The sequence below is a fragment of the Suncus etruscus genome, chromosome 17 (assembly GCF_024139225.1).
Source record: "Suncus etruscus isolate mSunEtr1 chromosome 17, mSunEtr1.pri.cur, whole genome shotgun sequence".
NCBI classification, from domain to species: Eukaryota; Metazoa; Chordata; class Mammalia; order Eulipotyphla; family Soricidae; genus Suncus; species Suncus etruscus.
Window position 1 is genome coordinate 32,663,764 of NC_064864.1, and position 25,868 is coordinate 32,689,631.

At 40.5% G+C, this 25,868-nt stretch overlaps 1 protein-coding gene and 1 pseudogene across 2 annotated transcripts; one reads left to right on the plus strand and one right to left on the minus strand.

Annotated features, from left to right (window-relative positions):
- Nucleotides 1-692: 692 nt before the first annotated feature.
- On the minus strand, nt 693-25,292 carry NCOA4 (nuclear receptor coactivator 4). Of its 2 annotated transcripts, none has more exons than XM_049790669.1 (10): nt 25,142-25,292; nt 11,864-12,018; nt 8,150-8,290; nt 7,882-7,970; nt 6,586-6,694; nt 5,624-5,713; nt 5,014-5,157; nt 2,652-3,653; nt 2,045-2,185; nt 693-1,769 (listed from the first exon to the last, which is right to left on the minus strand). In XM_049790669.1, the coding sequence occupies exons 2-10, from the start codon at nt 12,002-12,004 to the stop codon at nt 1,764-1,766; spliced, it is 1,863 nt and encodes a 620-aa protein (XP_049646626.1). In that variant the 5' UTR covers nt 12,005-12,018; nt 25,142-25,292; the 3' UTR covers nt 693-1,763. The 2 variants fall into 2 exon arrangements, with proteins under 2 accessions (XP_049646626.1, XP_049646625.1); XM_049790668.1 differs by having other exon boundaries at nt 5,014-5,160.
- Nucleotides 19,627-19,694, plus strand: LOC125995499 (uncharacterized; annotated as a pseudogene).
- Nucleotides 25,293-25,868: the final 576 nt, after the last annotated feature.

Genomic DNA, 25,868 nt, shown 5'->3' on the forward strand with positions numbered 1-25,868 from the left:
CCCATTACATGCCACATTTATTAAAACTCTTAAACTCGGAGAGGGGGTGTCAAGGCAAAAATAAGTTTCAATTACGGTTTACAAATTCAAATTTAGCTCTATGGCAATAACATGGGACCAAAATTTCCCCATATGTGGCTCTCATATGACATCACAAAATGTTAAAAGATTTTGAAATCTGGTAGAGTAGCCTGATGGTTTAAAATCTGATTAGCAATAGTTTATCATTTTAGAGAATTTGCAAACATGTTAGTCCTAATTCCCTTCTACAGAGAAACTTTGGTGGTGGTGTGGGGGGGTGCTCAGAAATCACTTCTGGCAGGACCACCATAGGTGATGCCAGGAATCAAACCCGGGTCTGCCCTGGGTCAGCCGCATTGCAGGGAAATGCTCACCACTGTACTATTGCTCCTGTCCCCCAGAGAAATTTTTTAAAGCATGTGGACATGACTGAAGAGAGTGTGAAAAATACAATGTTTCAATAAACACTCCAAGGCACAAGTGTTCAATATAGCATGTACACCAAAATGTCACTGCATTCTATGTTTAGAGGTATAGGTCTGGTGTGCTTGCAGTGACAGGACACTTAATCCCAAGAAAAAAGCACCAGGTGTTAAGTTCATTAAGTTCAGTTTCCATTTACACAGGATGCACCAATAAACTCCCATATGGTGAAAGATTCAAGTACTCAATTTCCAATGTCTTACCCTTTATTTTTTGATTAGTGGTTGGGGTTTTAGTCTCAAATCTACAGGAGGCACTTCTAAAAGAGCACACCTGAATACTTGATAAAAGAATAAAACAACTAAATTTGTAATAGCAAAATTTCTATCAAACAAAAAATGTAGACTAACATGGAGACAAATTTTAGATGAAAAATTGGCCAAGTTATTAAATACACATTTTGATAAGGAAAAAAATAAGTGACCTATTTGCCAAGGTTATTTGTGTTTAGTATATATTAAACAAAAGAGTTGATAGCACAGCGGTAAGGCATTAGCCTTGCACTAGGCAAACATAGGACGAACCACGGTTCAAATCGTGGTATCCCATATGGTCCCCTAAGCCTGCCAAGAGATTTCTGAGCACAGAGCCAGAAGTAATGACTGAGTGTTGGTGTGACCCAAAAACAAAAACCAAAAAAAGTCATTTCTACTTAATGGAAAAAAAAAAAAACCCACATCATGGGAAGCAACTGAAGAAAGGAAGCAAAAGGTTTGTGAAACTTGAGTAACTAAAATGTACGGACACACTGTAATTAATGAATTTTTTTTCCGGTTTTTAAGCCACACAAGCAGTGCATACGGCTTAGTTCTGGTTCTGTGCTCAGAAGACCATTAAGTAATACTGGGGATCCAATTGAAACTGGGCCTGTGTAAAGCAATTGCCTTACACCAGAGCTATGTTTCCCGACCCTAGAATTTTTATTTTAAATGAACTACAGTGTTTTAATATGACAAGTCAATCTTAGAAGCCAGGGAGGCTTAAGAAAAGACCTACAAATCACGATGCTATGTGTCGAGTGTAGGATGAAGTGATACTTCTGCAACAAGGAATTAAATCATCTCAGCATCAACCTTTTTCTTTCACACAAGAACTCAAACTGATGACTTATTTCTCTTCACTAGTTCAAAATTGGACAGAAAAGAACTAAGCTGACTGGTAAGAGCCAGGAACACAATGATTTGGTAAGCTGCAATCACTCAGCTCATTGATGTGTAATACTATGTAGAAAAGTTGCTTGACTGCAGGTCTCCATTCCTTCACATCTATAAAGAGAAGACCACAGATAGTGATTTTATCGTAGGATAAAGGAGATATTCCTCTACAAAGATCATTTCATAAAATAACACCATAATTCAGTTATAAAAATGTCCAGTATCTCAAACTTTAAAGTATGTCATAACTTCATAGAGCGAAATGAAATATGAAATTATGACTCCCTCTTCCCACCCTAATATAAACCATTATTGGGAATATATTTCGGTGCAAATAGCATAAACTCAAATACAAACCAGTAATAACACTAGTAGCATGTACTCACCTGTATAGGAGTTCTATACAACCACTTTTCTTTATCAACTTTAAGCTGCATGCAGGCAAAGAGATCGCATACTGCTGGGAGGCCGTAATGGTCTGGGGACAAGTTATGGTCCTCTTGTAGAGATGAGTTAAGTAATACTTCCTGTAAGAAGACGGAATGGTTTGCTAAATATATCTTGGAAGTATGAAACCAACTTAATTCATTTTCTAATGTAGTGTCTGAAAATAAAGAGTCCAGAAAGAGGAAAGGTAGCTTCAGCAGCACAGCATTTGCCTTACTTGTTCAAGCCCTAGGTTCAATCCCTGGCATTAACCCCACCACTGAAGAAAAAGGCAAAAAAAAAAAAAAAAAAGAAATCAAGAGTAAAGGTAGTAATTATAGCTAAAATTAAAACAGGCTAATATGTTGTTTTCTTTCCTTTCCTGCAACTTAGATTGGAGGCTTCAAAAAATTTAGCCTGGATAGTTTTACTGTTGCTAACAGAACACCAAAATTAATATTTCATTTGAATTTAACATTTTCAGGATCTGGCTAATTTGCAAGGTTTGGGAATTAGGTAAAAATCTAGTAAATATATTTCAATAATGTTATTTTGATGTCTGCTCACCTTGGCCTTCTTTCGCAGCAACCACTTATTTTCTCCTGAAGATAAGTGGTTTCCGGTCTTCTTTCCTGGAAGGACCCAGTCAGCTGTATTAAAGGGACACCATGAAGTGGCCATGGGATTCAGAAGCTTTTGTTTGCCAGCTCTGTCCTCAATACTGGGTGCTACTTCCTTGGTATGTCCTTTGCATGAGGACCTAATGAGCCACCCAGACAAGGGACTGCTCCTAATAACTTGGAAAGGTTCAGCAATTCCAGAAGGAGCCATGGCCCTTGGTGCTTTAGCTTGTCCAGTTGATTCTCTTTTTGAAGAACAGAGCCACATATTCAGGGAATCTTTATACTTCTCAGGTTCGGCCTTTGTTTCCACAAGGACACCATTTTTATCCTTTCCTTCTTTCGTCAGAAGCCATTTATAAAGAGCTTCCTTCTCACAATTTTCATCACACACGCACTCTGAAAAGCTTGGACAGGGCTCATTGGCTTTGCATACCTCTTCTACTTTATATGGGTCCTGATAGTTCTGGACAAGCCAAACCTCAGAATTCATGCTGGGGGTGGACAAGAGCTTCTTAGAGTCCAAGTGGTCATTCAGGCACTTCAGATTGCCCAGGTTTTCGATCTCCACACCTTTAGGTAGATTGCCTTGACAATTAGTACAGGAATCGGGCTTGGCAAGCCAATCATTCACGTTATAGGACTCCTGAAATACCTGGAACAAGGACTTAAACTTCTCACTAATTTCACAGCTGCCATTCTCAGGCTTCTCTATTTTAGGTGATTCTTGTGATGTTACGAGCCAATCAGAAAGGTCCATATCATCTTGATCAAGAAGCTCTAAATCACTAATCTCAATTTCAACAGAAGAACTGGTAGTAGGACAGACGTTAGACTTTTGGTAACTAGGCTTTTCAGGAACTTCTTGCTGACTCTTGATGAGCCAATTTTCCAAGCCTTTTAGGTTGCCCCAAACATTACTGAAGAAACTACAGGCTCTGGTAGAAGTCTACAGAAGAAATACATAACCAGACCATTACAAATAATATGGATATTCAATGAGAGTGATATTTGCATATTTACTGCACTGCTCAATACTTCTAAATTTAGATATACAAAACTGAAATAGGTATCTCTCTTTAGAGATATCAAAATATATATTTGGCTACCTAATTTTTTAAATTTCTGCAGTTTAAAACAAATGTTAAAGTTACATTAGGAGAAAGCATTGGCAGCATATTTAATAATCATTAAAAAAGGAAAAGAAAAATGTTTAATAAGTAATCAAGAAACTCAAGTAAAACTTATCAAAGAAAACATCTGTAAATTATTGTAACTATTAATAATTTTAGGGAAGCTAGTACCCTCAATATTTCACCAGTGGGAATAAAAACTGATATCTATTTCTTGTAAAGCAAGGTAGGATTAATTCTTTTTTTTTTTTTTTTTGGTCTTTGGGCCACACCCGGTGACGCTCAGGGGTTACTCCTGGCTATGCGCTCAGAAGTCGCTCCTGGCTTGGGGGACCATATGGGACATTGGGGATCGAACCGCGGTCCATCCAAGGCTAGCGCAGGCAAGGCAGGCACCTTACCTCTAGCGCCACTGCCCAGCCCCAGGCTTAATTCTTAAAGGGGATAAGATTTATAATCTAGTCCTTTACTCCTGAGAAACTAACCAAGAACTATGCACAAATGACCAGTTATATGTCCAGAAAAAAATGTAACTACAGGAGAGATAGTGTATTCCTGACTCTAATAGTTTTTTCTTCACTTTGTAAAAACAAGTAAAAAAAAAAGTGTAATTAATGGAGTTAATTACAAGTCAACACAATATAGTATAAATATTTTATACGTGAATTTAGGGAACAAACATTCATGTGCTATAAAAACAATTTGCTGGGAAAAATAGGATTTGCAAAGTGACTTTAAGTATACATAGAAAGATGGAGCTGGAGCAATTAGCACAATAGGTAGAGCATATTTGCCTTGCATGTGGACAACCAAGATTCAATCCCAGTATGGCATATGGTCCCCCCAAGCCTGTGGAGTGATTTCTGAGTGCAGAGCCAAGAGTAATGTTGCTGGGTATGGCTCAAAACAAATAAACAATAAAAGGTGTATGTAAATAGAAAAATGAGGACTATAATTTAAAACATTAGTGGTTGTCTGCATTATAGTAGTTATTTACATGTTATTTTTGAAATGTTCTATAGTGATATCTCCATTGTAATACTTAATAGTTTTCAGACTAGACCCAAAAAACAAGATCAAATAAAATTAAAGTTATTAAAAATATTTTTTCAGATTAGAACTAAAGTCTCAGTAACTACTATATCTACCTCAAGACCAACAAGTGCAGCAACATACCTGACTGCTCTCCAAGTTTGGCTTTTGGGTAAGCCAGTCCTGGAGGTTGGTGCTGGGTATATAAGGAGCCTGATGACCACTGGCAGGTTTGCTTCCAAGGAGCCATTCACTGAGAGGGGCCACTGTGGGGCTGGATGCCGATTTCTGCTAATTATGTAATACTTGTCAAAGGCAGTACAAAGTTGAACAAAAAAAATCAAGTGATCTAAATTCTCTAATCTTGGCTTGCCACTGAACATGATGTACTTCCCTAAGCCTCACTCTTCATAACTATCTTGTAAAGCAAATAGCTGGTGTCTCCAGGATTCTTCTCAACTCAAACATATATTCACATTGCCATTATAAGGTAATCATCTGTTATGAATTATAAAGAGTGATCTCCAAAAGATCTCACTAGAGAATAATCCTTAGGAATAATTATTTTCACTCTTGCTCTTTTTATTCTATGAAACCTCTATACTTAAAACATTCAGTCTCAAGCGAAGTATTTAATAGTGTGAACTCATTTAGTATAGGTGTCCTTCACAAATGGTAGTAAAAAGATGTGATTAAGTCAAAATCTAAAAGAAATATATAAAGTAATAATTACCAAAAACAAAATGATACTTACCTGCTCTGGCAAAGGACTATAGCTTCGTTTCTCTAGGAAGGGCCCAATATTTGAAGAACTAGCATGAGCCATCAGGTGTTCAGGAATTTGCTTAAATTAAAGGCAAATCACATGTTGATGTTACTCTTTCATACCAAAAAAGTGAAATTAAGTATTAAGTAAGGTATTAGCATTTCACTAGAACAAATATTCTATGCTACATTCAATGACATACACAGTAATCAGCAATCTGAATTCAACCACTAGTCCCTAGATCAGTCAGTTCACTAGCTATTAACTGATTAACTAATACTTTTGTCAATTTAAACATGATTTTTCTGAAAGCTATAAAAATTTTTCAAAAGCTATTATTCTCCCCCCCCCAGTTTCTCCCCCCCCCCACCTCCAAAAGCTATTATTCTTGAGAAAAAAATTCTTTGAAATGTGTGGGGTGGGGGAACTGGGTGAAGCTTCTTTTTCCCCCCAGCACCATAATTTATAATTTTGCTAACGGCAAGGTTTCATGCATAACATTTTCTAACACCACACCCTCCGCCTCCCCAACCTAATCCTATCCTCTCCCATATCTTCCTTATGTGAAATGCTTCCTACAAAAGACCAGTTCTCAGTTTCTGTTGCCTTTGAGTATTTGTAGTTTCCTTACTGTTTCTTTATATGCGACATATGAGGAACAACACTCTATGTCTGTCCCTCTCCTGAATAACTTCACTCAACATGATGCAACAGCAGATTGCATTTCATCTGTTCTTATAATCTGGTAGTTTTCTATTGTATATAAGTACCAGTCTCTTTTTCTAGCCTTCTATGTTCTTGGGCACTTGGCTTGTTTTCAAATATTAGCTACTGGAAATAGTGCTACAATGAACTAGTGGATCAGCTACTGGAAACTGCTGGTTTAGACCATCTAAGACATCAGAGACCTGAGTGTGTACCATGAATCATTTGAGATTAACTTTACTCACAATGGTCTTAAGTGATCCAAATGTGGTGATGGCCTGGCGCAGAGTAGTTGTCTCTGCTTCAAAATGCAGGACAGTTGAATCTTCAGGCTTGAGAGTCAAATTGCCCATTCTAGAGGAAAATAAAATAACAAAATTTGGTTATTTCGGGCCCGGAGAGATAGCACAGCGGTGCTTGCCTTGCAAGCAGCCGATCCAGGACCAAAGGTGGTTGGTTCGAATCCCGGTGTCCCATATGGTCCCCCGTGCCTGCCAGGAGCTATTTCTGAGCAGACAGCCAGGAGTAACCCCTGAGCATTGCTGGGTGTGGCCCAAAAAAACCAAAAAAAAAAAAAAAATTTGGTTATTTCTAAAGAATATGCTTCAAATTCATCCAAAACATAAGCCAAATTGGGATAAATTTGAGGTAACTGCACTTTTCTAAAAAGAAACTCAACCAAAATGAATTAATTAATCATGCATTAGTAAGTATTTTAAATATATAAAGCATGGAATTTTTATCTTAATGTAGACATTAAATCTAGTTTATGCAAAAAAAAAATTTTTTTTTTTTGGATCATACCCAATAATGCTCAAGAGATCATGCAGAGTTGGGGAATCCAATTTAGGGTTCTGGCTTACAAAGCATGGTCACTAGCCTTTTGACATCTCTCACCCACTACATTTTTTTTTTCATACATTTAAGCCAAGTGCACAAGTGTTGCCTAAGCAGCATTGCCCAAGCACATGTTGACTGTGCATATACCACCTGCATGGCCCCTCTTGAGATGTGAACTTTCACACTTTCCTACTTTGTATTGGGTACTAGCTCTCTCCAATCTGGAGAAGTCCATGTTCTCTCTCTTAAGGATATATCTTATCTCTCTCATTAACTCCCTTTAGGTGGACAGAGGTCAACACTGGTGGTGAGAATGGCCCTAATGTACTGCCACTATATGCCTGAAATACAACTATGAGGGACATATAATAACAATGGCCTCAATAAAAATTTTCAAAAAAAAAAAAAAAAAAAAGGTCACTTGTTATCCTTAAAAAAGTTTTTTAAGTTTAAAGTTAAATCAGGGGTTAAAAAAAAATCTAAAATCAGCGGCTGGAGCAATAACACAGTGGTAAGTTGTTTGCCTTGCACATGGCCAACACAGGATGGGCCCCGGTTCAAATCCAGACATCCCATATGGGCCCCAAGCCTGTCAGGAGCAACTTCTGAGCGCAGAGCTAGGAGTAATCCCAAAGCACTGCCAGGTGTGACCCCCCACCCCCACCCCATATATAGTTAAATCAAAAGAGTCATTACATTACCTCTCCAGGCACACAGAAACTTGATTGGCTAGATCTTTGTTTTGGGTGCACTCCAGTTGATGAATAAGACAAATGAACTGTCCCAATAACTAAAAGAAAAGATGAAGCCATTCAACCACACAATATTATAGATCCTAATGTACCCAAGTTTAACAAATAGCGCTAAAAAGCTGCCTTTTATTTGCTAACAATGTTGCATTAAAGGAAAGATATTCCCTGAAAACCCAAAACACTATTCAAATCAATTATAGGCTTATAGCCACCTTACCCAATACAGTTGCTGGGCCTGCTGCTGCAGTGTCTCCTCTTTAAGCTGATAGATTAGATCTACCTGTTCACACAACCACACCTCACGGCTTCTAAGGCATTCCAGATGACGACTTATGCAGCTGTGAATTTGAGCTTTGACCTGGGAAAGAAAATATATGCTACCTTTACTAGTACTGTAAACCCAATAAATAGTATTTCCTATAATAATGCTTTTAAACTTCTGACAGTCACTAACTTTTAGAATGACATCTGAGTATGTTCCCAGGAAAAATACATATACATATACACTCGAAGTTTTGCCTTAGTTCATGGTTTAGTGTTTCAAAGTATCCACCCATGAAATCACAATGAACCTAGTGCAAGATATTCACTATAAAGGTCCACTTAAGTTCTAAAATACTCCCTCAATATCTAAGACACTCAGGTTTATTTGTGATATCCTGAAGTAATCAGAAAAAAATAAGAATATGTCATATGAATTTAATCCCCTCATTGTAATATAATTTGAAAATGTTTTTATGAGTTTATTAGTGAATTAAGACAGTGTACTTTGCTACTTCTTTTTTTTCCTTTTGGTTTTAGGGCCATATTCAGCGGTATTCAGAGGTTACTCCAGGCTCTGCACTCACGAATTACTCCTAGTGGTGTTCAGGGGACCATATGGGTGCAATCTGAGCACAATCTCCATACCTGCTGTACTATTTAGTTGGCCTCTACTTTGCTAATTCTTATCTGTTCTCAACCCACAAATGAGGAATCCATTTACAGTAAGCTAATTTAGTAAAGTGATATGCTACCTTAATTTAAATGGCTAGATCATTAGACTATACAAATTTTAAAAATTATAAATTAGGGGCCAGGGCAATTGTACAAAGGGTAGGATATTTGCCTTGCACACAGCTGATATGGATTCAATTCCTTGTACCATATATGGTCGTCCCAACCTTAGAGTCAGGAATAAGCCATACAAGACAAAACCAAAACAAATAAATATACAAACAGCTACAAATTATTCATGAGAATCCACATTTAAAAAATCCCTATATTTTGATTGTCCTTCCACTGTAACTTTACCTTGTCCTCTTTCTTTGCATCATTGTTCACATAATTAAAAATAAAAAATAGGGGCCCAGAGAGATAGCTCAGCGGTGTTTGCCTTGCAAGCAGCCGATCCAGGACCAAAGGTGGTTGGTTCGAATCCTGGTGTCCCATATGGTCCCCTGTGCCTGCCAGGAGCTATTTCTGAGCAGACAGCCAGGAAAAAACCCTGAGCAATGCCGGGTGTGGCCCAAATATAAAAAAAAATAATAATAATAATAAATAAACCATTTAAAACATTTTTGGGGGGTGAAGCTTCCTAGCAGTACTGGGGGGCTACCAGGGCTATAATCTGGCACAGGGGTGGCGAACAAGTTCGACACAAAGAGCCAAATTTTTAAACTGTGAGTCAGAGAGCCACACCACCACGCAGTGACCTGCCAAAACAGACAAACACTCACACAAAAGCATATAATTTAACAATAATATATTAAACACATATTGCATTTTGCCATTTTGAGTGAGGGTAAAAATCCTACAGTGATGGTGAGGGTGTGCTGCGTCCTCCACACTAAGAACTAACGGCAAGATGTGACCCAACCTGTGACACACGGGTCCCCCTGCTCACTGGCCCGTGCAGTTGTTTCCGAGGGATGGGAGATGGGATGCCGCAGCCTGGGGGTGGGACTACGTGCTCGGAGATCTCTCCTCAGAGGTCCCTCCTCAGAAGCAGCAGAACAAAATCCAAAATTAGCAAAGAGCCACAGTATACAAAATAATGAGAAGAGGCAAAGAGCCGCATTCATTTTGGCCGGGAGCTGCATGCGGCTTGAGAGCCACGTGTTTGCCACCCCTGATCTGGCAGATCAATAGGACATGCAGACCTGGAGATTGAACTCCAAGTTCTATAAATGCCAAGCATAAGCTCCAACCACCCTGCAATTATCTTCCATGGCCCAAACACAATGTTTTATGTAATAAAGTCATACTTCAAAGTATTGAAATACCTGACCTAACTACTCATCAACATAATACTATCAAACCAACAGAAAACAAATTTCACTCTGGCTTGATCTTATTAGATCAATTAGAAACATGCTACTCGGGCCCGGAGAGATAGCACAGCGGCGTTTGCCTTGTAAGCAGCTGATCCAGGACCTAAGGTGGCTGGTTCGAATCCCGGTGTCCCATATGGTCCCCCGTGCCTGCCAGGAGCTAAGCTATTTCTGAGCAGACAGCCAGGAGTAACCCCTGAGCAACGCCGGGTGGGCCCAAAAAAAACAAAACAAAAATAAAGAAACATGCCACTCAAGTTAAAAGATGGCAAGAGAGGGGTCAGAGAGATAGCATGGAGGTAAGGTGTTTGCCTTACATGCAGAAGGTCGATGGTTTGAATCCCGGCATCCCATATGGTCCCCCCGAGGCTGCCAGGAGTGATTTCTTAGCATAGGGCCAGGAGTAACCCTTAAGCGCTACTGGGTGTGACTCAAAAAAAAAAAAAAAAAAAAAAAGATGGCAAGAGACATGCTAATATATCACCTTGTATGCATCAAGAGGACAACATGTGGTACTAGCACAGGGACCCAACAGAGAAGCAATCAAAAAATGCATACTGATGGCCAAGTTCAGCTCAGCAGGGAAGTTCTTGCCTTGCATATGAGATACCTGGGTCCAACCCCCAGCATCAAAGTGGCACATGAACCTCTTTCGCAATGTTTGGAAGGTTCTCCTCCCACCAAAAACCCACCACACAGGAAATCAAGGTGTTCAGGGAACTCAAAAAGGCCTTCTGGGGCCCGGAGAGATAGCACAGCGGTGTTTGCCTTGCAAGCAGCCGATCCAGGACCAAAGGTGGTTGGTTCGAATCCCGGTGTCCCATATGGTCCCCCGTGCCTGCCAGGAGCTATTTCTGAGCAGACAGCCAGGAGTAACCCCTGAGCAATGCCGGGTGTGGCCCAAAAACCAAAAAAAAAAAAAGGCCTTCTGACTCAGATAGGAAAATTATAGGAAGGATGTGAAGTCTGGGCAGAGATGAAAAGGATAGAGGATGGGGCAATGTTCATGGCAGGTATGCCTGTGTTCTGGATGATGGAAATGGGAATTCAAAGTCCTGCAGGTCAGAGGACATGGTGATTTGAAGACTAGGGGACATTCAGGCTAACAACTGGGGAAGTCTCACTTGCAACTAATCTTTATTAAGTCAAAAACCTCTGCTCTCACTGAATCATGACTAGTCCCTAAAAAGAAATTTTTTAAATGCATACTGAGTGAATTTTCTAAAATTTTTACTCTTCTCATTCTAACATCTGCTTTATTTCCCTTTGAAATCATGGTACCAACTTTTCAAACCAACATAAGTAGTAGAAGGTCAAACTTTCTGGTTGGCAGAGAAGTTAAGCTTTTTTTTTGGGGGGTGGGGGTTAGGAGCCACACACAGTGGTGCTCAGGAGTTACTCCTGGCTCTCCACTCAAGAAATAGCTCCTGGCTCGGGGGACCATATACCATATGGAATGCCGGAGATTGAACTTGTATCTGTCCTGGATCAGCCACATGAAAGGCAAATGCCCTACTAGTCTGCTATCATTCCAGCCCACAAGTCAAGCTCTTTACCATGATCTTAACTAATCTGTGCTAAGAGCCCAGACAAAAGAAAAGAAAAATACAATGCCATACCTCTCTCAAGTTATCTTTAATTTGCTGTTCAGCACGAAGAACTCCACCAATAGCAAGTTCCAACTCCCTCCGCGCATCACGACACCTCAAAAGGGGTTCTCTATTAGTGGAGAAGCCACTCTGATCCTGTGAAGTACTCATTCTGTTCCCTGTTTCTTTAAGAAAAAAAAAGTTAAAAGAAAATGAGTGTAAGTTTGCTGATTACAATATACATAAAGTCCTAATGGAACATGTTTTTATTTACTTAGAGGTAAAAACTAAAGATTTAGAGGCCCATACTTACTTTAAAAAGGTGCACACCAATAATTTGATTTTAAAGAAAAAAAGAGTTGGAACATTGTTTGATTGTGGTATTTGTCTCAATTTACAGATGAAAGTTTTAATTTATGGGTAGATTTTTTTTTTAAGTTAATAAAGTCGGCTACATTCAGAGTAAGGAACTCCCCAGAATATAAATCTATCAAAAATACTTCAAAAATTGTGTGGATGAAGAATTTCATAAACTCTGGTTTATGGGAAATAAGAAACCAAAGTAGAAAAGAATATATAGAGACTGGTAGAAAAGTAAAAAAATAAATTCAATAAAGCTTGACTAAGCCTGTGGAAGAAGTTTCATGTTTATTTACACATCTAGAATGAGAGATGGCTTATAAACACTTAGAAAAAGCAAAATCACTATAGTTGAGCAGGAGTTCACTAAATTATGAAACTAGCATTATTTTGTTCTTAGAGGTCTTATACTAAACAAGCCAACATATACAATACTGTAGACACACTATCTGTATGATAGTAACAAGCCTGTAAAAGTGATATGGATTAAACAAAAGTATAACCAAACTAAACCATAATGTTATTTTTTTATAAAGCACTCCAAATATAACCGAAGCAGGTTTATCATTTATAGTGCCATGTTACTTTCCCGCAATTCAAGTGTTTTTCCCAGCTACTGGAATTTAAAAAAAATTAAGGCAGACATTAAAATTATGGGGTTAACATTCCCTTATAATCTAAATATAACTCTTAAATTTTATGACACAAACTGCATAGGTGTGGGGAAGGAAGAGGCTATGTCACACCCAGCTGTACTCAAGGCTTGCTTACTGGCTTTGTGCCCCTGGCAGGGTTCCACGAACAGTACTAAACAGTACAGCCAGGGGATCAAACTGCGGTTGGCTGTGTACAAAACAAGTACCTTACCTAGAGGATTAGCTATTTCTTCAAACCCCAAAATGCAGTATTTTAAATCTGGATAAGAAAGGATAAGGTAAAAGAGAATTTATTTTTAAATGGAGATTTTTAACTAAGTAAATTCTATTAGTTAGCAATGTGTATTAGATCTGAAAGAAAAAGAATATACTATTTGCATTAATCAAAATACATGCAGTTTATCTTTGCTCTGAAGAGGACACATACACCCTCTGCTGCTACTTCTCCACCTTTGCACCACTGCAGGAATGGCCCATAAGCAGATCCACTATATAAAAATACTTTGACAAGCACTAGGAGTACCAGCTTGTCATGCAACTCTCCAGACAAGTACCCAAAACTCATCTGATGTCTAAAGAGGAATGGAGACGACTTGGTGGGCAGCAGAGTGTAGGCTGGATTCATTACAGGAATCACAAATTCTTCTCTTTAGAAGACCTCTTCCAAAATATCAACAAAAAATGTAGTATATATACACACATATATAAAATTTAATATAAATATAATTGATGAATTACATCCTTTTTCAAATTTCATATATATGTGTATATATGGTAGTATTCAATGAATACTTTTAAAATGTTCATCATATGTGTGCCTGAGTTATTCTTCACAGCAACAGAGCTAATTAAATTCAACTGCAATAGATTGCGATAAGATGTTTAAGACAAAATTTCTTATAGTTTTTCTCTTAATAAATTGTCTATTCAATTTTATCTGTTACTTTTGTTAAATACAGTTTGTATGTTGCATCTTTTTTATTAAATAAAGGCCATAATCTATCAGAGAACTAATTATGATTAACAAACTAAATTAGAAATCTTCTTTAATAATATTCTTTCAAAAAAGACATTTCCGGGGGCGGGGGGGGTGTAAAAATTTCCTAGGTAAGGTCTAATAGATCAAGATTCCTATTCTCAAGTCTCTAGAGATCTGACAAACAGAAGACTTAGGCAAGAAGGAAAATAACAGAAGTCACCTAAGGTAATGAATCAATTCCCTAACAATCCTCAGAGAAATCAAACTTACAGCTGAAAAGCAGCCTACAATGAAGATTACTTCAAAAGTGTTTGTACTTGAGATTTTGATTAGCCTTGACTGCATCTTCCAGCTAGTTTAGTTTAGGACTATGTCACTAGCCAGAAGCTGGAAGGGACAAAAGCACTATCAGAAATAAAACACTGAATAAGCCCAATAGGCTTTTGTTTATCTATCTCAGCAAAAGATTCACATTCACAAACTACGAAGTTCTTCTAAGAAACTCTGATCAGGAAACAGATTAACTTCCTCCTGTTATCAGTCTAGTTCCGCCCTTAACCAACTCTTTAAAAAAAGGACTGGGCAGGGCCGGGCGGTGGCGCTGGAGGTAAGGTGCCTGCCTTGCCTGCGCTAGCCTAGGACGGACCACGGTTCGATCCCCCGGCGTCCCATATGGTCCCCCAAGAAGCCAGGAGCAACTTCTGAGCGCATAGCCAGGAGTAACCCCTGAGCGTCACAGGGTGTGACCCAAAAACCAAAAAAAAAAAAAAAAAAAAAAAAAAAAAAAAAAAAAAAAAAAAAAAAAGGACTGGGCAGGAGAGATAGTACCAGGGGTTACAATCTTGCATGTGGTCCTCGGAGCACCACCTGGCATGATCTCTGAACAGAGCCAGGAACAGCCTTTGTCATCTCCTTTTGAAAAAGAGTGGCTCAGCCACCCAACTATGTTAGAAAGTTTGAAATAGTTACCTGTTTTGTTGCCACCTTTTCAAACTATAAGCTGCCCCTTTAAAAAATGTAAAGGCATTAAAAGCACTAGTATACACTTCACACACACGCAGTTTTTTTAAATGCCTGCTAAAATTTAACAACTGAAATGTTGGCTTGAAATAGGGGAAGCTGGAGAATTGTTTTATTTCCACAAATTATTTCACCCGGATTTAAATTAGTAATAGTCAAGACACTTTTATATATTAATGAATATATTAACCTTTATCAAATTATTGTCACAGTATTATCAATAAAATTCAAATGTTTCTTCAGGAGAGACAATATGGAGGTAGGCACTTGCTATGCAGAGTCAACCTAGGTTTGATCCCCAATACCTCATGATGCCCTAAGTACCACCATGAATGATTCATGAGTAGAGTCAAAAATAAGCTCCATGTGGCCCACACCAAGAAAAACATAAAAAAAGTGAGACATTAGTTCCCTGTACACACTTTCCAGTTTGCATGATTTTTTAAATGTTATAGTTCATAGTTATTACACTTTGTAGAGTTATAGGGAACTTAGGAACCTCCACCTTTGGTGTACAGAAAATAACACCAAATCACTGGTGAAAGGGCAGGTGTTGGACACTGTATGGCTGAAACTCAACTAAAAAACTTTGCAACTATATCTCATGGTGATTAAAAAAAATTATTACAAAAAAAAAAAGAATGAAAGAAAACAGCACCAGAACTAGGAAAGGATTTGAAGGGAAGATTGACTTTATAATGACTTTAATCATTTAGCCGCCCTTTGTTGGGGGTGTTTTTGTGGGGTTACTCCTGGCTATGCACTTAGAAATTGCTCCTGACTTGGGAAACCATATGGGACACCGGGGGATCGAACCACAGTCCATCCTAGGTCAGCCACTTTGCAAGGCAAATGCCCTACCACTCTGGCGCCCAGCTGCCCTTTTTGAACCTATTGTTCTAATATATAGGTATAAATCATACCTCTGCCTCACAGACTTAGGAGATTACAACTGTTGTAGAGATATTAACTTTCCATACTATACAACACAGCAAACGGCATTTACGATTAAAAAAAAATCATCTAAACCAGAAATTCCCAAGCTTACTTGTACTACTGGCTCCCTTCCAGAAGAAAAAAAAATAGCATCACAATCTATTAGTAGTTAAGTACCAAAAGCCACCTGTTTCAGTTCCCCTTGAGAAAGCACTATCAATAATTACTCTGCTCTACACGTTTTAGAATGTACCAAGTCTATAAACATTTATCTGGGGCCACCAAAATAAACACCATGTCAAACAAACAACAAATCCAGTGCAGGAATAGAGTTCACCTATAAGAGCCTGACAGGTCCAAGGCTGGCGCTGTCTTTGATCCCTTCTCTACACCTAGCAGTCTGCACGGCCAACTCTGGCCCTGGTTCTCCACTCTCTTCCCAGCAACAAACCGACAGGTCCTTCACCAAGCAGGGCTGTATGTGGCACATATTGAAAGTAAAATCTACTACAAAACAAAACAATTACGTTCTTTGTATTATTAAACTAGAAACACTGGCAATTTAGTACCGTTTAATAAAGCAATACTAGGCCAATTATAATTTTTCAGGAAAAATCATGCAACACAGTATTTCCCATTAAATTTTACTTTGAGACATTTAGTCACATTTATTTTTATTATCTGGGGGGTCAGTTTATATCACAATCCTAAATTAACTTTGTTTACCCCTGATTCTGCCCCAATCTACTCTTTAAACTCTACAAATTTTCTGTAATTTCAATTCTTCATATATTTCTTTTTTTTTTTTTTTTTTTTTGGTTTTTGGGCCACACCCGGTAACGCTCAGGGGTTACTCCTGGCTATGCGCTCAGAAGTCGCTCCTGGCTTGGGGGACCATATGGGACACCGGGGGATCGAACCGCGGTCCGTCCAAGGCTAGCGCAGGCAAGGCAGGCACCTTACCTCTTGCGCCACCGCCCGGCCCCATATATTTCTTTAAATCACACACATAATAAAAATTAATATGAGGTGAGACATCATAATTTAAGATTGCTTAACTGTCAACTTTACACATGGCTTTATGTAAAATTAACCCCAGCAAGCAACTACCCGAAGTATTGAAAAATACACAAAAATTCCTACCCAGGGGCCGAAGAGATAGCATGGAGATAGGCGTTTGCTTTGCATGCAGAAGGATGGTGGTTCTAATCCCAGCATCCCATGTGGTCCCGAGCATGCCAGCAGGAGTAATTTCTGAGCGTAGAGCCAGGAGTAACCCCTGAGCGCTACCAAGTGTGACCCAAAAACCAAAAAAAATAAAAAATAAAAAATTTTCTACCCACTAATATCAAAAAGACCTTACAAGATCAAAAGGAATAGTAACACAGTGACTTTCCAATTCCCTAAAGACACTTACCAGGGAGCTCAGTGGCTGTACAAAGTCTCAAGCCTTGGCTCTGAGCCCAGAGCTGTCTGACCCCAGCTCAGAGCACAAATGAGCCCCACTCAGCACAAAGTAGGCCAGAAGACAGGGACACTACATGCCCACCCAATTCCCCACTGCTGCCATGGGTTTGAACCTCTAAGGCAAGATTCATGTAGTGAGAGCTGCCCTGACAAGAGGATGCTCATTCATTTATCTCTAGGACCTGTGTAGAAAGCCATTTCCCAACTCCAATCCTAAGTCCAGCTCTCCCACACAGTTCAGTCAGGTGGGGTTCACCCTCCAGGGCAGCAGCAGCAGCAAGAAGTCAGCACCAAGAGCATAGCTGTAGGTTTCTCCAATCTGCCTTCCCCAAGCCAGGGGCCTCCCCTGACCTCCAGCCAGGACACCCCAAAAACCCACCCCTGTGCTATATAGTGTCAGTGCCACTAGAGCTTCAGCCCACGCACCTTAATTCCCACCCCTACTACCTCTTTTGAAAACAGGAAGAACCAGAGAGACAGACAAGGCTGACAGGGGCTCCTTGCCAGTCCCTCTTAGGCTCACAAACTCCAGCCTTCAGCCTGATTCCATCCTCTCTATAAAGTCTATGGTTTTAAGATCCTGCATATCAGAGAAGGGAAATGACTGAGAATGTTTACTGACTCACTACTGGAATGTTTTCCACCAACTGTTTCTGGCTCCCACTGAGATGAGATAAGAATTGCAGCAGGATTACTGCTTGTAATCATGGTGCTTAAATAAAGATTTTATATATTTAAAAAAAAAGAAGAAGAACTGCAGCACAGCTGCTCAAGCCTTTTTCTTTTTCTTTTCTTTTTTTTTTTTTTTTGGTTTTTGGGCCACACCCGGCGCTGCTCAGGGGTTACTCCTGGCTGTCTGCTCAGAAATAGCTTAGCTCCTGGCAGGCACGGGAGAACATATGGGACACCGGGATTCAAACCAACTACCTTTGGTCCTGGATCAGCTGCTTGCAAGGCAAACGCTGCTGTACTATCTTTCTGGGCCCTCAAGCCCTTTTTCAACTTTTTTTTTTTGGTTACACCTGGCAGTGCTCAGGGGTTACTCCTGGCTCCACACTCAGAAATCGCTCCTGGCAGTCACGGGGACCATATGGAATGCCAGGATTTGAACTAATGACCTTCTGCATGAAAGGCAAATGCCTTAACTCCATGCTATCTCCCCTGCCCTCTTTTTCAAGCTGCCAAATAACCTTTCTCATCAGTGACCCACCAATACCAGACCCATGAACACAGCCCTAGGTACTAGGAATATGAGTGAATAGAGGAAGAGGGACTATCACAGTGAACACAGTAGCTACTCTGGGTAGCCATGTCTGCACCAGGCTAGCTCCAGATTCACTCTGTTCTCAAATGAGATATAAACCAAGCCGTAAAAAATTATGAATACACTGGCCATGCAGCTAAAAGCTGGCAATCATAGGGGAGTGGAAGACCAAGTTTCCACTCTACCGAAACCACACCTGTTATACCCTCACTCACAAGTCATACACCATGACCAAGTAGGCTTCATTCCAGGAATGCAAGGATGATTTAACATACATAAACAATCAACATAATATACTGTATCAACAAAAATAAAAATAAAAACCATATGATCGTATCAATAGATACAGAGAAAGCATTCAATAAGGTCCAACACCCATTCTTGATAAAAAAAAAAACTCTCATCAAGAAGGGAATGGAAGGAACTTTCCTCAATATATATTTACAACAAGAAAATGGCAAATATTATTCTCAATGGAGATAAACTAAAAGCCTTTCCTCTAAAATCTCGTACAAGACAATGGTACCCTCTTTTACCATTCTTATTCGACATAGTGTTGGAGCTTCTTGTTATAGCGATTAGACAAGAAAAAGATATCAAGGCCATCCAGATAGGAAAGGAAGAAATCAAGCTCTCACAGTTTGCAGATGACATGATACTACATTTAGAAAACCCTAATGACTACCAAAAAGCTTCTAGAAACAAAAGATTCATATAGCAAAGTGACAGGCTACAAAATTAACATGCAAAAATCAATGGGCTTCTTGTACACCAGTAATGATAAAGAAATGGACATTAAAAAAAAAAAGAACAATCCCATTCACATTAGTGTCACACAAACTCAAACATCAAAGAATCAACTAAAGAGGTGAAGGACCTATATAAAGAAAACTACAGGGGCCGGTGAGGTGGCGCTAGAGGTAAGGTGTCTGCCTTGCAAGCGCTAGCTAAGGAAGGACCGCGACCGCGGTTCGATCCCCCGGCGTCCCATATGGTCCCCCCAAGCCAGGGGCAATTTCTGAGCGCTTAGCCAGGAGTAACCCCTGAGCATCAAACGAGTGTGGCCCGAAAAAACCAAAAAAAAAAAAAAAAAAAAAAAAAGAAAACTACAGTGCTTGCTTCGGCAGCACATATACTAAAATTGGAATGATACAGAGAAGATTATGGCCCCTGTGCAAGAAAACTACAAAACCCTGCTTCAAGGAAAAAAAGAAGAATTAAAGTTGTAAAATATTTCTGAATTAAATAAAAGTGCATAAGAGGGCATTAAAAAAAAAGAAATTAAAGAGGACACATGAAAATCGAGACACATATCCTGCTCATAAATTGGTAGAATTAACATCATTAAAATGGGAATACTCAAAAAAAAAAAGTGGGGGCCCGGAGAGATAGCATAGTGGCGTTTGCCTTGCAAGCAGCCAATCCAGGACCAAAAGTGGTTGGTTCGAATCCCGGTGTCCCATATGGTCCCTCGTGCCTGCCAGGAGCGAAGCTATTTCTGAGCAGACAGCCAGGAGTAACCCCTGAGCAGCGCCGGGAGTGGCCCAAAAACCAAAAAAAAAAAAAAAAAAAAAAAAAAATGCCTTCCTCACACCTATATTCATTGCAGCACCATTTATAATAGCCAGACTCTGGAAACAACTAAGATGCCCTTCAGCAGATGAATGGCTAAAGAAACTGGGTAACTACACACAATGGAATATTATGCAGCCATCAGGAGAAATGAAGTCATGAATTTTTCCTATATGTGGATGTACATGGAATCTATTATGCTGAGTGAAATAAGTTAGAAGGAGACAGACATATAATAGTCTCAATTATCTATGGGTTTTAAGAAAAATAAAAGACATTATTATAATAATCCTCAGAGACAAAGAAAGGAGGGCTGGAAGGTCCAGCTCACGACATGAAGCTCACCACAAAGAGTGGTAAATGCAGTTAGAGAAATAACTACCCTGATAACTATGGGGACAATGTCAATGAGTGAGAGAAGTAGAATGCCTGTCTCGAATACAGGTGGGGGAGAAGGGAGTTGGAGACATTGTTGATGGGAATGTTGCACTGATGAAGGGGGTGTTGAAAAGAAAAGAAAAAGAAAATGGTGTCCCTGGAGCTAAGTAATATCAGGCCCACAACATGTATCTCAAATAAGGGGTTAATATAGTTGATAAGCAAATGGATGAAACAATAATAAAAGCTAAAGTTCAGACCTATGGCAGTAAGTATGGTCAATCTGTACCTTAAACCTCCGGTGAAGCTGTACCTCAAATGTAAAACCAATCACTACCACTTTTAATTTTCTTCCAAACAGGACAAAACTGGCAAGGGTACTACAATAAAACCACAATTCCAGAAAGGGTGCTGAGACTGCTGTTTTGGACACCAGATCCATCAAATCTCAGCTAAAGACATTCACAACCATCAGCAAATCTGCAAGTTAAAGAGGAAACATTAAACTGCTTACAGACAACTCTGGATATTTGTATTCCCCCTCAGATTTTGTAGTACCACAGAAAGTCCACCTGACATAACAGTTTAGCATGCTTTTAGAAAAAAGGAAGCAGGCTAACTACACCATGAACCTCCTTAATATGATCAAGAAGAGGAAAGTAGGGGCTAGTGAGGTGGCTCTAGAGGTAAGGAGTCTGCCTTGCAAGCACTAGCCAAGGAAGGACTGTGGTGCAATCCCCACGGTGTCCCATATGGTCCCCCCAAGCCAGGGGCGATTTCTGAGCGCTTAGCCAGGAGTAACCCCTGAGCATCAAACGGGTGTGGCCGAAAAAAGAAAAAAAAAAAAAGAGGAAAGTACATTATTTTATTCTCTTGGTTTTAATACCACTTTTATCCCTGATTTTATATCATTAGCATCTTTTGTGGTTTTCCCCACAAAAGATAGCAAGTGATGAAACAGTCCCTTCCTCTAAATCTGGGGGACTAGCAATAATTCCAAAATATAGGAAAAATTATGTATTTATAAAATCTGCAAATGCCAAACCTTTAAAGATTTAACCACATAATTATAATCCATACTAAGCAAAAAACTTGAACTTTTATTATATACCTCTTCATCTAATTGCACTGTCATGTTTGTGGGGTACTTAAGGTTCTCAGAAAAATTTTGAGCCTCAAAATGCTCCCCCAATTACTCTTAGACCCCAAGAAAATTTACTGCATAATCAAATCAAGCAAAAACAGGAATGATTTGGATAATAATGGCTTAAAGTCAGGAGGAAAATTCATTAACGGAAGTTAAAACACTGTTTCAACAAGAGACCTTTCTAAGTAAGATTATGTTAAGAGGTTAAGTAAAAAGAACATTCAAAGTTACTTTGTTCATTTACCAATTAATTTTAAGAGTACATATAAATTATCAATTTTAAGTATTTATTGTAGGTTAGATGGGACATTTATACATTTCTAACCATAATGTTATGATTTAATAAAACAAATTAAAAACAAATTAAAAAAATTAAAAAAGCTGTTTCTTTTACAAGCACAGACACCCTATTAAAACTACTGACCACATAGTAGCTAAAAGGGTAGGAGCCCAGATTTGGATCCCTAGTATTACAGCATTCCAGCAATGCTGGTAACCCCCAGACACTACACAAGGAGTAGCCTGCCAGAACACTGAGAAATGTGGCCCCCAAACCAAGAACTATTGGTCAAAATAAAAGTGGTCATGAGGTTAGAGGAAAAAGTACAGTGGATAAGGCACTTGCCTTACACACAGCAAAACCAGGTTGGATTCCCCAGCACTCTATATGGCCCTACTCAATATGATCCTAGGAGACCCACCAGGAATGATCACTGAACAGAGCCAGAGGTAAGCCTGACAACTTTGGGCCAGGTGTATTCTGAACAGTGACTCCCACAAAAGGCTAGGTCAAAGGAATTATTCCTGTGCTCTGTGTTGAAAACAGTATATTTTGAAATACCTATTATGTAAGCAAAGTCAAAATGAATATAGTGAACAAAAACGTTGAGTACTGGAAAATATAGCAAGCAGCATTAAAAAAAATGCCATGGGGCCGGGCGGTGGCGCTAAAGGTAAGGTGCCTGACTTGCCTGCGCTAGCCTTGGACGGACCGCGGTTCGATTCCCCCGGTGTCCCATATGGTCCCCCAAGCCAGGAGCAACTTCTGAGCACATAGCCAGGAGTAACCCCTGAGCATTACCGGGTGTGGCCCAAAAACCAAAAAAAAAAAAAAAAAAATGCCATGAAACTCTACATAAACTCTACATGGAACTCAACAGTTCCCTCATAAAACTAAATTGAATCTAAAATAATTTCATATCGGGGGTCAAAGCAGGTACAGCAGGTAGGGCATTAGCCCTGCACTCCACCAAGATAGTTTTAATCCCTGGGAATCTCATACAGCCCCAACCCCAATCCCCATTCTTCTGTGCCAGGAATGACCCCTGGGGACAAAGCCTGGGATGATCCCTTAGTAAAGTGCCAGGAATAAGCCCTGAGCACCACCAGGTGCTATCGGTTGGTCTTTTATTATAGCCATTTGGATCTCCATTCTAACTGGTATGTAAACAGATGCACTGAACTCACTGCCTAGGAAGCTTTCTCTTGAACCAGCAATACATTCTAGAGCAGGGGTCTCAAAGTCGCGGCCCGTGGGCGGTTTGCGGCCCTCCGTACAACATTTTGTGGCCCGCAGCCAGTATTCACGATTATTCGCTTACCGAATAATCGCAATAAAATTCGCATTACTAAGAAAAAAAATCGCATTAAACATTCGCATAGCCCAGCAGTTCCATTCGGAGTATGCAAATGTTTAATGCGATTTTTTTTCTTACGAATGCGATTTTTTATTGCGAATATTCGGTAAGCGAAATCCCTTATGCGGCCTTGCCTCACCCCGACTTTGCCTGTGGCCCCCAGGTAAATTGAGTTTGAGACCCCTGTTCTAGAGTATATGATACTGAGAACTTTCCATTCTCTGAGGTTGGGATACTTATTTTGGAAAGCGTCATGATTAATATAACTAAAGCATAAGATAGTTCCAGATAGTAGTTTTAAGAGTATTTTGATTACTACTGGCCAGAGAAAGGAGAATGGCTATGAAGAAAGATACATTTATGCATCTTTCTACATCTCTTTCCTTTGCTCCAGTAGAAACCTCAGGGCTGCTCTGCTATCTACTTCTACTTTCCCTTCTTTGTTATGAGCAAGAGTTCCTTTTCTGTTTCCCTAACACTTATGCTTAGAACTCTGCTTCAGGCCACCTTCCTCTCTGGACTTTCTCAAGCTCACTCACATGCTTTCTCATCCTCATTCGCCTTCTCCAGGAGATCATCATCATTCATCACAATCTTTTACAAGTCCTTCCTCCACTATTCCCCAGGCTGAATTTTTCTCCAAAGTTCTACCACTCTCTTACTCTGCTGCCACCATTTTTAAGTTCAGAAATGCAACTGCCAAATGTAAAAATGAGCCAACCCAGATAATCCACCCTATCCCACCCCACCCCACCCTCAGAAAAAAGAAGCCCAAAGGTCCTCAAAAGTGTCTTTCCAAATTACCAAGAACTCAATCCTATCCAAAAACAGGTTGTGGCCAGCCTTACTTCTCCCAATTAGAAAAAAGTCTTACGGGACTTTTTTTGGAGGACTGCGGAAGCTCTGCTCCGAATAGATTTTAAAAGCTCAGTCGTGTTGTCAAATGGAGCAGCCAACTCCGGGGCAGGGCAGATAACCAAAGGAGCTGGGGGTGCAGGCTTTGCAAGAGAGCAAGAACAAGGTTCGAGTCCCAGCACGACAAGCCCTGGGGGCCCACAGGAGGGGCCACCCCATGCACAGAAAACAAGGAGCTCTAGCCCCACTTGGGTGTAGCCAAAAACAAAACTTTATTTATTTGTTTTGTTTTGGGGGGCCACACCCGTTGACGCTCAGAGGGGGTTCCTCCTGGCTCTGCGCTCAGAAATCGCTCCTGGCTTGGGTTGGGGGGACCATATGGGACAGCTGGGGGATCAGTCCTAGACTACAAAAGAAAACAAAACATCAAACAAATAAATGGAAAGCAACAACTGAGCAAGCTCTGTCCGCCCTACGGAACTGAAAGACTGCCACGACGACCTACCGGTGTCCTGGCCACAATCACGCATTTGCACCGAAGTGGGGGTCACCCAGAAGGGAGAAAGGAACGCCAGGGAAGGCGGCTGAGAAGGGGTGGGGGCAAGCAGGAGGACTCAGCGTCCCTGGAAAGCACTCAAATCGGTTAAGGAACGGCCGACAGAGAACCCAAGGGGAAGGGGAAATCCTCTCATCTGCACCCAGTGCGCAGGCGAGGACGCCGGGCTCCTTGTGCAAGAGGCGCAGGGAGAGTGAGCGAGATCTGGGCCGGGCTGGGCCAGCCCGACAATGCGCCTCCAGGGCCGGGCGGGCAGGCAGGAGGCAGCCTTGGCCTTGGCCTTGATCTTGGCCTTGGAGAGCCGAGAGCCGGCCCGGGGGACCCCAAGGGGCGACAGGCGCGAGGAGGGAGACGGGCCCCGGGCCAGGCGCATGGCAGAGACAAGCAGGCCCAGGGCAGCGGCCCAGGTAAACCTGGGCCTGGAGTAGCGCAAAAGCTCAACGAGGTCGCCCCGCACCCCGCCGGCTCTTCCGGTTCTTACCGATCCCGACGCCGCTGCCTGAGATTTGAGGAGCCGGGCGAGACCAACTGAGAGTTGTTTGGCTCCCCACCACCGGCCCCGACAGGCGGAGTTCTCGCGAGAGCGACGCCTTCCTCCTCTCACGCCGTCTCTCAGTCTCGCGAGATCTGCGCTCCTCGCCGCCGGCCCCAGCCTCGCTCGGCCCGCTCTCTAGCGGGCGCACGCAGGAGTTGACGTTCTTTTTATGGATGGACTCTAGGTCCACGCGACCTTTTGCCCTTCCTGAAGGCATAAACAACGTTCAATGGAAAAAAAATTTTTGTTGTTGTTGTTGTTGTTGTTGTTGTTGCTGGAGATAATGTTTATGCAAAGGATTATACTCTAGTGCAAAATGTCCTCTGCTATGGATGTGAAAAGGACAAATATAAATGTCCAGACAGAAAGGATTTATACTATGAGGTTACACTTGCATAACGTAGATAGAATGGACACATTTATATATACAGGAAACATGACTGGCTGTTATAGTTTGGGAAAAGGAATTAGTTTTTTTTTAATGGGTCAAAGTTATAAGGTAATGGAAAATTCTGGACATAGATAGTGGTGATAATTGCACAGTAATGTATGTGTTGTGAATACTACTCAGTTGTTCACTTGAGAGTGGTTCATCTTTTGTCATATTTTTAAAAATCGCAGTAATAAATTGTGTTTTTATTCTAAACCAAATCATCTGACTCCAAAATATATA

What these genes read in the sequence shown, in the direction of transcription:
- NCOA4 (XM_049790668.1), bottom strand. Translation starts at nt 12,004, where the DNA reads ATGAGTACTTCACAGGATCAGAGTGGCTTCTCCACTAATAGAGAACCC. An exon ending in CAAACTTGGAGAGCAGTCAG is followed by an intron (nt 3,654 to 5,013) that starts GTATGTTGCTGC and finishes TTTCTTCTGTAG; the next exon opens with ACTTCTACCAGAGCCTGTAG. An exon ending in TGCTGCGAAAGAAGGCCAAG is followed by an intron (nt 2,186 to 2,651) that starts GTGAGCAGACAT and finishes GTCTTCTTACAG; the next exon opens with GAAGTATTACTTAACTCATC.